At 35.6% G+C, this 17,036-nt stretch overlaps 1 protein-coding gene across 6 annotated transcripts in view; it reads right to left on the reverse strand.

Moving 5' to 3' along the window:
- The window catches only part of RTTN (rotatin), a 161,401-nt gene that overhangs the window by 50,678 nt on the left and 93,687 nt on the right, over positions 1-17,036 (reverse strand). For all 6 annotated transcript variants that reach the window (XM_060614068.3, XM_060614067.3, XM_060614069.3 and 3 more), the window contains 2 exons: positions 7,020-7,209; positions 5,474-5,565 (listed from right to left, as the gene is read on the reverse strand). In XM_060614068.3, coding sequence (XP_060470051.3) covers positions 5,474-5,565; positions 7,020-7,209 — 282 coding nt within the window. The remainder of the gene's footprint in view (positions 1-5,473; positions 5,566-7,019; positions 7,210-17,036) is intronic.

Raw genomic sequence — 17,036 nt, forward strand, 5'->3', positions numbered from 1 at the left:
GTTCTCATTTGGTCTCTACCTCTTAGGAGCCAGAAAGCCCACAGTGGGAGCCCAGGGCTGTCCTTACAATAGTAGGTCTGGTTAATTCTTCTGTCACTTGCTCTTTTCATTAAAAGGGCTTCAGAACAAAATCACAATCTAGACATTTTTTTCCTCTTTCTCATCTCCCACATGACACATCCTGAGATTTTCAATTTACATTCCCTTGATAAGACAAATAAAACTGGGTTTTCTTGAATTGAAGTATATATACTTGGATCTTTATCACCTTGCTGGTATATAAGAGGCAATAAAAGCCTGTTAGGGCAGACAAATTGATGTTACTTAAAGCCACTGTCCTAAAACGGAATCAAATTTTGCTTATAAAAACCAAAAAAGATAATAGCCTTTTCTTCAATGTGTTTAGAAACAGATTTGAGAGCTAAAGAAGTTTTCTAAATCATGCCTCATTGTAAAATAGGCAGTTACAATTTTAAGAGCCCCTTTGAAGTAGCAGAAAATAGCAAAGTCATTTACCGTATCAAAGTAGAATTTGGGTTAAAAAAAAAAAAGACAATTTGGGACGCCTGGGTCGCTCACTCAGTTGGGCGTCTGACTTTGGCTCAGGTCATGATCTCACGGTTTGTGAGTTCGAGCCCCGTGTCGGGCTCTGTGCTGACAGCTCAGAGCCTGGAGCCTGCTTCAGATTTTGCGTCTCTCCTTCTCTCGGACCCTCCCCTGCTCATGCTCTGCGTCTCTCTGTCTCTCAATAATAAACATTAAAAAAAGTTTGTTTTTAATTTAAAAAAAGACAATTTCTGTCATATAAACAAAATGCATCAATGTTCAAAACTGTTTTCTTTGTATTCTACCTTTCAGAAATGAAAGAGTTCACTAGATACTTCAAATATTTTTGAAAGCTAATTTAGCACTTGAATGTTTTATTTGTCAAGTGATCTTACAATACTTTCCATCTTCTTTCATCAAATGTAGTATTGGTGCCTAAATAAGTTATTTGATTTTTAAAAAATTAAAAGAGAACAAAGGAAGAAAGGATTTGTGAGATGAAAAAGAGAGGGTATAAATCTACTCACATTTTTCAAACATGGCAAAATATAAAGTATGAAACGTTTCCAAGGAACACTAGGGTTCCTGTGCTCACTTTTATAAATGATACCTTTCTCTTTATGCCCAAGAGCGGGAAAGCTTTGGCATGCTTCACAATTTGTAATCATTAATTCGAACCAAATTACAACCAGAAGTTTAAATCACTCTGACTACATAGATCCATGATTCAAATGGAGTGTGTACAACATAGAAAAAGAAAGCTCAGAAAAATCTCCCTGAAAGAACGAGCATAAGATGATATAAGCTTCTCTCCTGTCTATCTGTAAGATCACTCACATGCAGAGACTTAACCCCAGGGCACAGTCCCAGTCCCTACGCCCTACTGTATATAATTTAAGGGAACAAGTTGCCTAGAGCTTGTCTTAGTCCACTCTCCATTAGCTTTGTGACCCTACGCCAAATACTTAAATTCTCGAAGACCTTACTTCTTCACTTGGGAAACACTACCGCTCTCAAATGGTTTAACACCATTTGTAGCACTTCAGCAAACAGCACACTAGAGGGTGTTGATTCTGAGCTCTAAAGGCCAAAAGTTGACTCTCTACTTACATCAAACCTTATTATATAAAATAATCAGTTCTACCAAAATTAAGAAAATATATTTTAGCACAAATATAAAATAAGACCCAAACCTATTTTACTTACCTCAGTTACAGTTACCTGGTTAATAAAATTGCTGAAATCTATCTCAAAATGTTTTTGCCAATTTCTTTAAACACTTTCACTTGACATTAATGGCTATACCTCTATAGTAACTTAGTTTGGATAACTTCAGACGTATGATAGTGAATACAAAATACAGAAAAACATATAAAATAAACACTATTTGCTCTTTCTAATAATGTTTAAAAGAATAATTATTTATAAACTAGTACACACGAGGCACACATAATGGAATATTCTATTTTCACCAGCTATTGTATTCATGCTAATGTCACATACAAAATAATCATAGTAGGAAAAACTAATGTGGGGGGATTTGCTTTTTAACAACCAATACCTAAGTTTTGTTTAAAGAATCAATACTAAATTTTTATACCAAAAAAAAGTGTTCATTTTCATTATACTACAGCCCAGTGGCCTGTATTACTAATACCTGAGGAACTAGAATCTCACTTATATTTTCTTTCTAACTAAAATATACAGGTTCTTAGACCCACAGGTGATTGAAATTTATTTAAACAAAGTATATCATTCTCTTTCTCTCTACCATCATGCAAACTACAGTCTCCCCAGGTTTTTCCTGGGGTTACCATATGCCCACACTCTATCACTATTCCTACATCAAAACTATTTTTCTTCCTAAAAGCCTCTTGGATATATCCCTGCTTTAACTGTCCTTGGTCTACTCTTCATTCTATAAAAAAAACCTGAAACTACATCACACAAATGCCAATACATGTTTCTCTAATGTCGACTGTAATGTTTCATGCATTTGACTCAGCTGAAATAGCTCTATAACTGTATCTCTACAGCTGTGATATCTTACCTCTTCAAATCCGAACACAGGTTCAGTTCTCTTAGCTAACCCCTACCTGGTAATTAAACTTTGGTCTTTGCTCCACACTCCAAACAAACCATGCCTCTTCTGAATGTCTAATGCTTTCAGTACGACATATGTGCACACAGTCTTCTCAGTATGCTTCATGTCCTCAACTACACTTTCAACCCCTGTAACTGGGTACCGAATCTTAAGACATATCTGAGTATCTTTTCAGCTCCCCGCAAATGTGCGCATACATCTAAACAAGATTAATCCTTTAAAGCCCATTTCAATTGCCACTTCTTATACAGTGTCACTTTATATTTCATCATTCCCTCTAGTGTAACCTCACTGCACCCTGACTACAACATCCATCATGGCACCTAGCACATGGCTTTGTCCTGAAGGAGTGTAACATCACGGCCAACAACTGAACTCTAGAGCCAAACACACTGCTGGACTCAAATAGTTCCCTATCAGTTACCAGCACTGGAGCCTTGAACAAGACACTTATTCACTGTACGCTTTAATCTTTCCTTTTGTAAAACAGCAATAGTAAGAATGACCTTCAATACTTTAAAATGGTTATCAAGGTCTCTAACGTGGCATTAACTGCACAGAACGGATAATGACCCAGCAACAGCACACAAAGCAAAAGACAGTGCTTTCCTTGGAAAGACAAAATGAAAACACCGACCAATAAACAAACTGCAACTCTTGCCGTTATCTGGGAAATACACAGAATAATGATATGAATAACCAGATACACTTATTGGCAAGATTTAAATCCACTGAACTGATATACCTCACCATATTCTTATACTTAAGAAAGTATTAGTTGGTCTGGGTATGACAGCTCAGGTTTAAAGTAATACTGGAAAAATGAATACACTCTCCAGATTTTTTTTTCCTGTTGGAAGAAAGACATACAATATCTCTGGCATGGCAAGAAAAAGATGACAATTAGCAGAATTGGGGTAATGAGACTATTTCCGTGAGTAAAAGCCAATTTGGTGAGTAAAAGTCACCAATACCAAAGCTCTTCTACTTGGAATCCAAAAGAAGAAAAAAAGAGTTGACTGTAAAAATTCCAACAGATAACTGTCTTTTAAGAAACTATACAAAATAAATCTTACATAGAACTATAATGAGAATTCCTTAAAAAAAAAAAAGTTCATTGGTATTTTTTTCTAAAAGAATACGTAATGTCTGAACACAAGCAAGTTAAAGACTTTTATGTTAACGGAAGTGCTTCTATTTTAATAATGATTACAATAAATATATTTCCAAAATTTTCTCAGAAAATCTAGTTTCCCGATCTATAAGATTTGTTACAATTAATGTTTCTAGTATATATTATACAAATATATTTTTATTATTAATTTTATTTACTATTATACATTATTATTATCTCATAAAATAGAAAAATGCAAAAGTATTTAAATCCTCTTGCATAGGATAAATACAACTTGGTATCTACAAAACAGCTAGGATGACTCAAAATTAATGACAGCAATTACTATTTACTGAGTACCTACAATAAGCAAAGAACTGAACAATGTACAAATTTCAGATAGCCCTTTTAATAAACACAGGAACCAAGGAGTCACTTTTAAGCACATACTCATGCTGCCATTCTGGGAACTAAATAACTAATTAATACAGCTCCTTTTTGCATTTAATTATATTATTTCTCTTGTGGAGACGAAGACATACTATTTCTAGCATGGAAAGGAAAGCATGACATCTAGTGGACCTGGGGTGATTACTCCATTTTTCCAAATAAAGCTTCAGCCCAGCACTAACCACAAACTCTTCTGGGTCCAGGGAAAAGGATGACTCCTAAAACCATCACAAAAAGTACCAGTGTTGGGAAACCATAGGAGGTGGATCTTAATTATGAGATGAACTTTATTACTGCCTGGTAATTATTTATCATTCTCATATTACTTTTGCTCCTGCAAGCAGGAAAGCCAAGGTCCTGTCTTCTTATTAGGGTTTATGATGCAGTAATTGTTCCAAAAACACTTTATGATTTCGTGTAATGTTTTCCACTTGACAGTAAATGATTTTGTACGCTTGTAAAACAAGTGAAACCTAGTCTCAGTCATATTTAGGAATACTTAGTGTGTCTCAAACTTTTTAGAACAAAGTAACTTATGAATGAAAAGAAGAAAGAAGGCAGGCAGGCACAAATTTCAGGTATTGCAGATAATCAAAACAAGCTTCTACCTGTTGCAAGTATTTAGAAATGTGTTTAAAATCTCCAGTACCAGGGTGCCTGGGTGGCTTAGTCGGTTAAGTATCCAACTCTCGATTTGGGCTCAAGTCCTGATCTTGCAGTTCATGAGATCAAGCCCTGCATCAGGCTCTGCACTGACAGCACAGAACCTGTTTGGGATTCTCTCTCTCCCTCTCTCTGCCCCTGTCCCACTCGCACACACATGTGACCCTCGCCTCAAAATAAACATTTAAAGATAATAATAAAAAAATAAAATAAAATCTCCAGTACCAAACTGGAATCATTTGAATGGGTCCACTTTCTCCAAATTGCTTTGTCCTTAAGCAAAACTGCAGAGTAATCAAGTTTTATGATCATATAGGATCTATTATATTACTACCGATAAACACTTTTAAACTTTCATGCTTCCGGTTCTTTTAAATAAGGTACAAAAAAAGGTTGTAAATTCATCTAAAAGGACATTCAGTGCGGCTATATGAGTACATCAGTCCCTAACTCTGCACAGACAGCAGTTCAAGTAAATCACAGCTATTTTAATCATGACCTTATATTCTGAATACAGTCTAATCCTGTCCATCTACTATATAAATTCAAACTTCCAGAGGTTCAAAATGAAGCACTAATGCATTCTTTCAAAGTACCATTGTTTCCACGGTGGAGAGAGAACTTGGATCTTGATCTTGACTGGACAACCTAGATGGAGCCCTCCAAAACTTGAATGAATCATCTAAACCTGTGACAACAAGAAAACTGTCAACATGAATACATCTCTCCTCCTTACTGGAGCAATTAACAGAAAGAATACTTGTTGCAGGAAGCCAATCAAGAACCAAGAAAAAAAGTTTGCCTACTTTTTATTATTCTTAATTAATTTATCTAAAAAACTTGTTTCACAAAAATTTTAATGACCATTAGTAGACTTTGCTTAGCTTAATCTAATACAATTTAGCAAGAGCACCAGCTCCCAAACTTTAATGCGCCTAAGGATCATAAAGAGCTACTATTAAAGCAATTTTCTATTGCCAGAGATTCCATTCCCGCAATTTGGGGTGGGAGCCCTAATTCTGCATTTGTAACAAGCTCAGAAAGACCTCAATGACAATGGTTCCAGGACTAAGCTTTGAGGAACAGTGATCCAGGGAAATCCAAACAATGAAATGTGTCACTTTCCTAATAGGGATATGTATTTAAAATGTTCAAAAACTTCATTAAATATCATCTTCCTCTTAATTCCTGAACTGAGCAGAAAAGCCAACTAGAAATTCAGACTTAAGTATTTGGGGGTAAAGGAACTATTTCTGAAATTCACTCTTAAATATTCAGAAAATATATATGTATGCATGTATATAAGTATATAAATAAATGAATTTTATTTATGTACATATACACATATACATACACTTGGCGTAGGGGAACAAATATAGTAAAATGTTAACATTTGGGAATGCTTGTACTATTCTTGCACCTTGTCTGTAAATGTGGAATTATGTCAAGATTTTTAACAATTACTATTAAAAATTCATTTTAAAATAAATACAACTTATTTTTAAAAATCATTAAATTATTTACTATTATGAGACAAAATTATTTATATGTGCTAAGATCTTAGGAAATCCAAAAGAATCTAAAAATAGAAATAAAAAGGTTTCAATAAGATATTTTGATAAATGAGTACCAAACCAAAAACAAATAGCTTTTTGATGTATTAGCAAAACATGTAAGAAAATTTAGTATGAAAAGGTCTCATACTTGATTGCCTAGGAAGAACCACCTTCCAAAAAGTTTAAAACATCTAACAGAGAAAAAAAAAACCATAAAACTTAACTGAAGGGCATGAAGTAACTTATAAAACATTAATAATAAGATACCAAAAATGGTTTCCATGAAGAATTTATAACATAGGAAAATGCTTAGGCAATGTCTAGTGAAAGGAGAAAACACAGAAATGTACATAAGATATGAACACAATCATGTAAAATAAACAAAAGCTAGAGAGAGAGAAGACTGGAAGAAAATACACCCTAACATTAACAAATGTAATCTCTGCACAGTGGGACCGGAGGTCAACGTGTACTTTTCATTATTTTTTAAATATTTTCAGTATTATTTTTCAAATATCAAACACATAGATTTTCAACAGTTTTTAAAAAGTTAGCTTTTGTAAAAATAAAAATATAATGTACTTACCATTTAAATCACTGCCTTCTGAAGTTCCATCAAGAGCAGAAAATTTCAAATCGAAAGTATACCGTCCCAGGTAACAATGTTTTACCATCTGATTCAAATGTTCATAAAAATGACAGTGATATAAAAGAGCCTGAAGGGCAGGTTTTCCTACGAGCGATATGCCAGAATCCTCATCGTGGACACAGGGGCCCTGTAGGAAAGGGAGAGAAAAGGAGACACTGATTTATAACATAATTTCTTCAGAAAGACCTGCTACACGCCCCACATTCTCCTCAACGAATCATATGGGTCCTTACACTTGCCTCTGTTCTTCCGCACTCAAAACAGCATGACCTAGGGCTAATTATTACATAGTACTCTTAAGTTTTTGCCGCCCAAAAATCCTTTCAAGGCAGAAGGCTGATCTATTCCACCTCCTGAGAGATAAACATTTAGTTTAAAACATTTCTCTGAAATGGTAGTTTTAATCAAGTAATTACATACTTGAGCCACAAATACAATAAAAAAAGTATTTTTCAACCTACACGGTATAAAATAATTGTGCGAATATCTGAAATAATGTGTCCAATAATTATGTTCCAAATTATTTTTTGCACCTATCAATGTGCCAGATAAAAATGAAAAAGACTCATCACTACCCATGATAAGACTTGCTTGCCATGTTACTTCTCATTGAATTTACCACACCAAGGGAAACACACAGGTACACACACACACACGCTTTCCATCAGGAGTAGGCTGAGAAGAATGGGCCATTATACAATTTTGATCTCTCTGCACTTTTTTCCAAATAATTTTTTGCTCTACCACTCACTACTTTTCCTGGAATATCCAATGGCAAAAATCAAGCAGTCAGGATTCACTTCAAGTGTGCAAATAATCCTATCACTAGCTCGTAAATATTTCCATTTTTGGAAAATGATAATAAAGTTATGATTTTAAAAACAGACCATAAGAGAAAGAAAAATAAAAGACAGAAAACAGAAATCTAAGTGCCACCAGGAAAGGTATGGTCAAAACATATTCAGTTTATCATTAACTGTGAAATTTGTGTTTGGGTCCCTTTTCTCATGCCTCCTCATCACCAAGGAAAAATGGATGTTAAAACTATCCGGGAAGATCAAATAATTCACAAGTTAAAGGTATAATTACACCAATAAGATCATTTCCATTAACCTTTCTTTTTCAGGATATTGTTATTATAATGAAACCTCTTCATTATTAATACCTTTTATAGTCATGAATTTGTTACTGTTGTATTCTAATAAACCTACCTAATACCGTGAGCTTATTCTTTATCAATAGAGCAATTTACATGTTTAATAAGAAATAAGACTACTTAGGAGAGCCCGGGTGGCTCAGTCCATTACATGTTCAACTCTTGGCTCAGGTCATGATCTCATCGTTGTGAGATCTAGCCCTGCATTAGGCTCCACGCTGAGAGTGGAACCTGCTTAAAATTCTCCTTCTCCCTCTCCCTCTGCCCCCACTCTGCTCAGGCTCTCTCAAAAAAACAAAACAAAAAGAAAAGAAAGAAGATTATTTAATGAGCAACTAGCACATGGTGGTCCCTGTGTAACTTGAAATTTTGAGGTCTAGAAGAAGCAGGTAAAACAGAAAAGCGCAAGAACAGGGTCATGTGGCTGTTTATTAGCCATAGTATACATTTCAGGCAATATGGCCTTTTCATGCATTATCTTATTTAATTAGCTAGGATGAAATAATTCATCCCAAACCACAAAGCCAATCCTAACATCCACAGCTTCAAACTTTCTCTTTTAAGCAACTTATACCATTTTTAAAGTTTATTTATTTGAGAGAGAGAGAGAGACAGAGAGACATTGCCCATGCGCACACAAGCGGGGGAGGAGCAGAGAGAGGGAGAGACAGAGGATCTCAAGCAGGTTCCGTGCTACCACGGCAGAGCCCAACACAGGGCTTGATCTCACACATTATGAGATCATGACATGAGCTGAAATCAAGAGTCGGACACCTAACCGACTGAGCCACCCAGGTGCCCACAACTTATAACATTCTTAAATGTACAACACATGTCAAATACAGAAGAGATTCGCAATAGTTGATTAACATCACAAATTAAAGCCCTCATTATAATAATTCAGAGAAGGAATTAACAACCAAGATGAGAACTATAATTCAGCTAAGTTTACTAGCTTTGCTATAACTACTTAACAAACCTTAATAAATCAATAAAATGAAATTATTAAACAAAGTAGGACAAATACTATTTTTCTAAATATATTTCATAATGATGCCCAGAACAATTTTTAAATTTTATTACACAGATTATATAAAATTTCCACTTTTGGAAAAATCATACCTATATAATTGCTTCCTGGATAAGTTATACCACAGTCCAAAATTCATAAAGGTTTAACAAAAATAGGTGAAGGAATATAAACTATATAAATCTCAAAAACAAGCCCTTCAAGAGCTCCTACTAAGTCTGCTGATTCTTTATTCTGTGGAGGCTGATGGTTATACCATCTGCTAGAAGGAAGGGTGTTACAAACCTGCTGTCTTCCTAAAATCCACCTTTTCTTCAGTTACAAGTATTTTCAAAGTGAGAAATCATACGTAAGTGATATAGAACGGTAGTAGTTATTGTATAAATATGTATAACTATCATAGTGATAAAGAATCGTGAGCATGACATCTATCCTTCAGTCAGTGCACAGATCGTCTCCAACTCACAATGGTTCAACCTACGATTGTTCGACTTCACAAGGGTGCCAAAGCGAGGAGTGCTCAATATAAACCATACTTCAAACTTTGAAGTCTGAGCTCTTCCTGGCCTGGCGATATGCACCGCGATACTCTCATGACTGGGCAGCAACAGGAAGCTGCCGCTCCTGGTCAGCCAGCAGTCACAAGGGTTAAGTGACGGATACGACCATCCTGTACCCACACGACCGTTCTATTTTTCACTCTCAGGACACTATTCAATAAATTACATGAGATATTCAACACCTGATATCAAACAGGCTTTGAGTTAGATGATTTTTTGCCCAACTGCAGGCTAATGTAAGTGTTCTGAACACATTTAAGGTAGACTAGGCTAAGCTGTGATGTTTATTAAATGCATTTTCAGCTTCCAATGTTTTTAATTGAACAATGTTTATCAGGACATAACCCCATTGCAAGCCAAGGAAGATCTTTATTTTTAAAATGTGCTTTTTCTTGGGGCCTCTGGGTGGCTCAGTCAGTTGAGCGACCTACTTCGGCTCAGGTCATGATCTCACAGTTCGTGAGTTCGAGCCCCGCGTCGGGCTCTGTGCTGACAGCTCGGAGCCTGGAGCCTGCTTCGGATTCTGTGTCTCCCTCTCTCTCTGCCCCACCCCCACTCATGCTCTGTCTCTGTCTTAAAAATAAATAAAACATTAAAAAAAAAATTTTAATGTGCTTTTTCTCTAGGCCTTACAAATATATTAAAAAAATATTTAGAAAGTAATGATAACAAGTCATAATAAGAGACATAATTTAAAATTCCATCTACTTAACAAGGTTTTAGAACCTGATTTTTTTCTTTGCCTATAAATCAGTGAAAAATTTTCAACCTACCAAGATTGTAGAAGTTAAATTAATTCTGATTTGAATGAAAAAATTAATATCCTAGAAAATAAAGACTAAGAGATAAAAATATAAGAGATATAAAGAGACCTAATATGGGACTCCTAAGAGGTAAAAGAGCCACATGGGGATCCAACTTCTCATCAGCAGAGAGGAAGTTAGAAGACAGTGAAGGAAAATTCTGATGAGGAATGATTTCAACCTAATACATGGTAACTACCCAAACTATCAAGCGCAATTTAAGTGCATTTTCAAATATGCAAGAACTCATTAAGTTTATTGCTCATGCACTTGTTTTTAGGTAGGAGTATAATTATTTTGAAGATGATTTCTAGGAAAAATGATCCTAACTGAAGAGAAAGGATGATCAAGAGTTTAGAAAAACATGAAATATGATTTAGATTCACAATTCAAAAAAAAAAAAAAATTAAAGATAAAAACTCCAAGGGGGGGAAAAATCACCCAATCACTTTTTTAAATTATACACACACTCAAACCTATATATATACATATATATGAATATCAGAAAATGTTTCCTCTGAGCACCAGAGGAGTCATGGCAGCCCAGTAAATGGCTCTGTAGTAAATTACTAGTTTATAATTGTTAGAATCAACTCCTAGATAAATGAAGGCTGCAGAAGAGAATGTAAACATAATCAAGATTCGCAGAGTCAAAGCAGAACTAAAGCTGACAAAGATCGGCTTACGGAACATCTTACCCACAACTTCCTCACCTTCTAAATGGAGGGAGAGAGACATGATCCATAGGTCACAAGACCAGAAACGGCAGTGGAGAAACTAAGAACAGTAATAAACTAAATTGGCGGGACACTGTTTAAATGAGCTAAATCCTGTGTATCAACACAGTAAAGGAACAAACATTATTGCAAACTACTATTTAGAGATATGAAGGTATTAAAATCAGTAGGAGGTAAAGCTGTCTCTGTGAATGAAAAGAGGCAGTAAAGTTCATTACAAGCTCTATTAGGTGCTTTAACTGTATGTATTTATTACTTTAAATTTTTTTTTCTAAAACTTCAAACGATTCATTCAAAATATTTTTAAGTCCTCAAAGAAGACCAAATGATCTCGAATACATACATATTACACCATTATTTTTTAAATTTGATTTATTTTAACTACTCATTAAGCCTGAAAACCCTTTCTCCACATGCCAAAGCTTCCTAGTGGCAATGGCATGTTAGCAACAGAGCTGTACTCAGGGTACTAAAGCCAAGCCCAGCATATGCACAAAAGATGGTCTGACTCAGGCTTTCCGCAGATGACTAATGGTACAAGGGCCAGAACAATGAAGCTTTTCCTGCACACACAAGGCTCTGCTCCACAGATCCATCAGTAATTGATGGGGCTGGCTTCTGGCATAGTGGGGAAATCAGCATGGTCTAACTGCTCTGTCTCAGGAGGTCTATATCCTTACCAGACTTGCCCTCAGGTGAGTGCTGGGGCTGCCAGATCATCTGCAAAACTGCCAGGAACAGCTGAGAAGGACAGTATGCAAAAAAAGAAAACTCTTCAAATCACCAGGTGCCATTATAAATAAGTTTGCAAAGAGAAAAGCAAATTAATTATGTCATAGAACATTCCAATTAGTTTGAAAACATTGTTCTCAAGGATGCAATAAGCTAGAATATTAATTTAAAAACAAGTATTTTAGTGCTAGTGTCACACTACTAGTATACCCATTTAGCTATGATTCAAAAGGAACTAGAAGCAAACTGAAAATTACATTTAAGAAGAGCAGAGAACAGGGACACCTGGCTGGCTCAGTCTGTGGAGCATGCAACTCTTATTAATCTGGGAGTTGTGGGTTCAAGCCCCAAACTGGGTATAGAGATTACTTAAAATAAAATCTTTAAGGAAAAAAAAAAAAGAATAGAGAATATTTTCAAGATGACAAATCATTTTGATATGTAACAATTAAAGAAAACTGCTATAATGCAATTCAGAAATTGGAAAAAATGACCATAATTACACACAAAATCCTTAACTACAGATAAAATATGAATATAAATAAAATGATACTGCTTCTCTGACATCAAGTATTTGTTGTTTTGCAAAATCAATACTTTATGATGATTCCTGATGAACACATTAAGAGATGAAAAATATGCACTGATAATTAACACATAAAATATGAAAATGATAAAAACTGTAACTATTAATGAGTCGACTATCTCTCCAGAACACACACACAAACACATGCGCAGACCATTTCCTGCTACGTTCCCTGTAAGCACATGGAAGTAACGACTCCTTCCTCCTGCCCAGGAACAGAGAACAGACGTGGAACCCTGATCTCATTTCTAAATACCATTCTCCATTAAAAGAAGTCAGGGCTCTCTGATCAAATGTCTGATTCCAGACTGGGGCCGGGAAATTCTGGAACATCTTGCTATACCAGAAAGGAAGGAAGTGCTCAAAGACTGATGAAAACACATTAAAAGGACAAAAGATTCTTCATGAAGGGTCTCCTCCTAGTCAAATCTGACAATTTGACTATCTAAATAAATAACCACAGAAACAGATTATAACTCATAAAACAATCTAAGAATCTTTGAGTCCATACTGGTGTAAATAAATAAATAAGTGGGGCAGAAAAGAAAGCTCTTTCTTACATTAAAATATAATAAATGACAGAATCAGACAAAAAGAAAGAATGACATAATTAGAAAGTCATCATTTGGCAACCATTCTATATAATAATTGCTCTAGACAAGAATCACAAATCAAGTTAAAACTAGTAGAAGAAAAGTTGATGAGAAATAGGTATTGACACAATCTCAGCATATCTCCCTTCAAAAAAAATTAAAAAAAAAAAAACAATGTAACTCCACATGAAGGAGACAAGTAGACTCTACCTTGACCAAACAAGCAAAGTCAGTATCACCAGTAATGGGGCAAAGAGTTTATCTTGTCTCCTGAGACAACGCACTAACAAGAACACGTCACTTCTGTGGCTTTTCTGTCAAAAAATGTATAACCTGAATCTAATCCTGAGGACAGATAAACCGAATTAAAGAATATTATAAAAATTAAATAGCCTAAACTCTTCAAAAATGCTAAGGTCATAAATGTTAAAGATTTAGGAACGATTTTAGCTAAAAGAAACTAAGTAGACATGACAACTACATGCAACACGTATTCCCAAACCAGGTCCTAGATCCTGACTGGGGTGTTGTAAAGGACAACAGTGGGACAACTGGAAAAATTTGAATAATTACCTAATTTTGATAATTATTATGATTTTATAAGAGGATGTTTTCATGTTTAGGAAATTCACACTTAAGTGTTTAGGAGAAAAAGAAGCATTATGCCTGCACCTCTTAACAGTTCAGAAAAAAAATACCAGCAGGTAGAATTAAGGCAAATCTGGTATAATTAGAACATACGGGGAATCTGGGTACAAGGCACCGTTTCTGCAACTTTTATATAAGGTTATTTTTGTTTCCAAATAAAGTTAAAAAACTAAAACATATGTGGACAGCTCAAAGTCCTGTCACTAATATGGAAAGGAACCAAATCACAAACAAGTGTACTTGCACCACAAACCGACAACTCACTGTATGTAAGTGTATGAAATTACCTTTACATTCAAATGTGTCATACCATTTTCAAGTGGAAAGAACAACTTTAATATTACAAAATTTATGCATATGCTACCATGATCCTACATAAAATATTCTAGCAATGTTCCCCGGATATGTGTTTGTCTTCTCCCACATGGCATAAGCCCCAGAGAATTAAATCTGATCACCTGTGAATCTCCAAAATTTAGGTACTCAACAAATGTTTACAGAAATGAACGCAAACAAACTTCATAGATAATCCCTATCTAACCAATAAATTTGTTATAAGCAACTCCAAAGTTCCATTCAGGTTGTTAGTGTTGCAGGGATATGGATTTGTGACAATGGTCCTCAAACTAAACCCAGAAACACAATTTTCCACAAGCAAGAGTACGAACACCAAGTCAGACTGCAAAGTTTACAAGACATCGGAGAACAGGGAGCATGACAGTTTAGGGCCTCGTGCACAGTGATTTGTGTTTCCTCTGCCCGAGAAGGCTGTAGCCTTGAAGAAGGAAAGACCAATACTTATAAGCATCACTCTCAAAAACAGTGCCTTGAATAGAAAAGATCTGTGATACAGCAGGACTGACATACCAGAACCTGGGTTCTCACTGCAGCAGCAGCCCGGGTTTCAGGCCCTAACGGAGGTGCTGAGGGAAGCAGCAGAAAGACTCAGGCTCTTTATCTCCCCTACTCCCAGTGACCGCCCACATCCACTACATTTCTACACCCATGCAAAAAAGTAAGTGGGGAGTCAGGCTACAAAACTTAAGACCTGACTTTTAACTTTACTTGGCAATATCATCATGCACTAGCAAAGGCTGACAAAGAGCTATCGTGTCTATGGCAGGGGCTGAGAGAAACATTTTAAAAATACATTAAAAATAAGGTCACATACATTCTACATAGAAATAAGGCAAGAAATTAGGCATGGCAGTAAAGGAAATATATGAAAAAGAACCTAAATTATTGACATAGGTATTAAATGCTAGTGCCTTTCTGATTAAAAGAAGATTAAAATGTATTATACAGAGGTGCCTGGGTGGCTCAGTATGTTAAGCATCCGACTTCAGCTCTGGTCACGATCTCATGGCTCACTAAGTTTGAGCCACATGTCAACTTCTGTGCTGACAGCTCAAGAGCCTGGAGCCTGCTTCAGATTCTGTGTCTCCCTCTCTCTCTGCCCCTCCCCCGGTCAGACACTGTCTCTCTCTCTCTCTCTCTCTCTCTCTCTCTCAAAAACAAATAAACGTTAAAAAAAAATTTATAAAAAAATAATAAATAAAATAAATTGGATTATACAGGTTACTAAATGTATTTTTAATATTTTTTTTTAAAATTAAAATGTTTTAAGTGACTTATGCTTCCCCTTGTTCCAGAAAAGATTTAAAGCCTATTACAGGGAAAGATAGATTATAACATGATAGTGAAAGTATAGCAGGGTTGAAAGAAAGAAAAACAAAGGTATGAAAATAACAGAACTGTAGGCGCCTGGGTGGCTCAGTTGGTTAAGCATCCAACTTCAGCTCAGGTCACGATCTCGCGGTTTGTGAATTGGAGCCCCGCATCAGGCTCTGTGTTGACAGCTTGCTCAGAGCCTGGAACCTGCTCCGGATTCTGTCTCCCTTTCTCTCTGCTTCTGCCCCGCTCACACTCTGTCTGTCTCATAAATAAATAAACATTAAAAATTTTTTTTAATTTAAAAAAATTAAAATTAAAAAGCAAAAAAATAAAAAAAAGAAAATAACATAACCAAGAATAAAGTAAAAAAAATGTATGTACCAGATAAGCCACATTTGATAGGAAGGCTCTAAGCTTTCTAGTACAAAACAATAAAAGAAAAACCAACCAGTTACATAATTTATATATGCGAATCATCACTACTCTGAAGTACAACAATCCCAGATAGTGACATGAAATGGGAATTTATTCTGGGGGTGCAGGGAAAGAATTTGGAAATGGGTAGAAATCACAAAAAGAACACTGTAGAATGCCCAGTGGAACAGTACAGAGGACATCAGCTCAGACCTGAGGCATCAAAACAAAGTACAAAGCAGTAAAAGTAATTCTCTTTGTAAAACATAATTAATCAAATATCTATCTCAACCAAAATACAGTATTTACAAAGCTTCTAGATACTGGTGCTACTTCCTGCTCTATCCCCAAAATACTGTGAAATGCATATTAAGATAAGCAAATGAAACAGTTTTTGGAATAAGATCATTATTCATCATTCTACCAAAGACAGTTTTAATTTCAGAATACTAGATATGTAGCACTTTCTTTCCGGATGTAATAAACTGGCAAAGGTCAAACCTCTTGGAGATTATAGAATTCCATCGAAGTATCTGAAAACTATTTTTCTCCCTTCTTGGAACAGCTGTTTTCACGGTGGAATTTAAAGTACCGCTAGGGGCGCCTGGGTGGCTCTGTTGGTTACACATCCAACTTCAGCTCAGGTCACGATCTCTCTGTTCGAGACCCGCATCGGGCTCTGTGCTGACCGCTCAGAGCCTGGAGCCTGGTTCAGATTCTATGTCCCCCCCCCACCCTCGGTCCCTCCCCCACTCACACTCTGTCTCTCTCTCAAAAATAAATAAACGTTAAAAAAAATTTTTTTAATAAATAAAGTACCACTAAACTTTTAAAATGTTGGGGGACAAATATGAGGCTACCAACCAATCATAATGCTAAATGAGGACACTTAGAAACCAAAAATAATAACCAAGAACAGGAAGAAAATCTAAGTTTATTAAAAACAAAAAAAAATTAGACTTATTTTCCTAATTTTGCTAAAGACTAGCAAAAGTTTCATTATCAAATACTATTTTAGATT

Source organism: Panthera onca, chromosome D3 (genome assembly GCF_046562875.1).
Source record: "Panthera onca isolate mPanOnc1 chromosome D3, mPanOnc1 haplotype 2, whole genome shotgun sequence".
Classification (NCBI taxonomy): Eukaryota; Metazoa; Chordata; class Mammalia; order Carnivora; family Felidae; genus Panthera; species Panthera onca.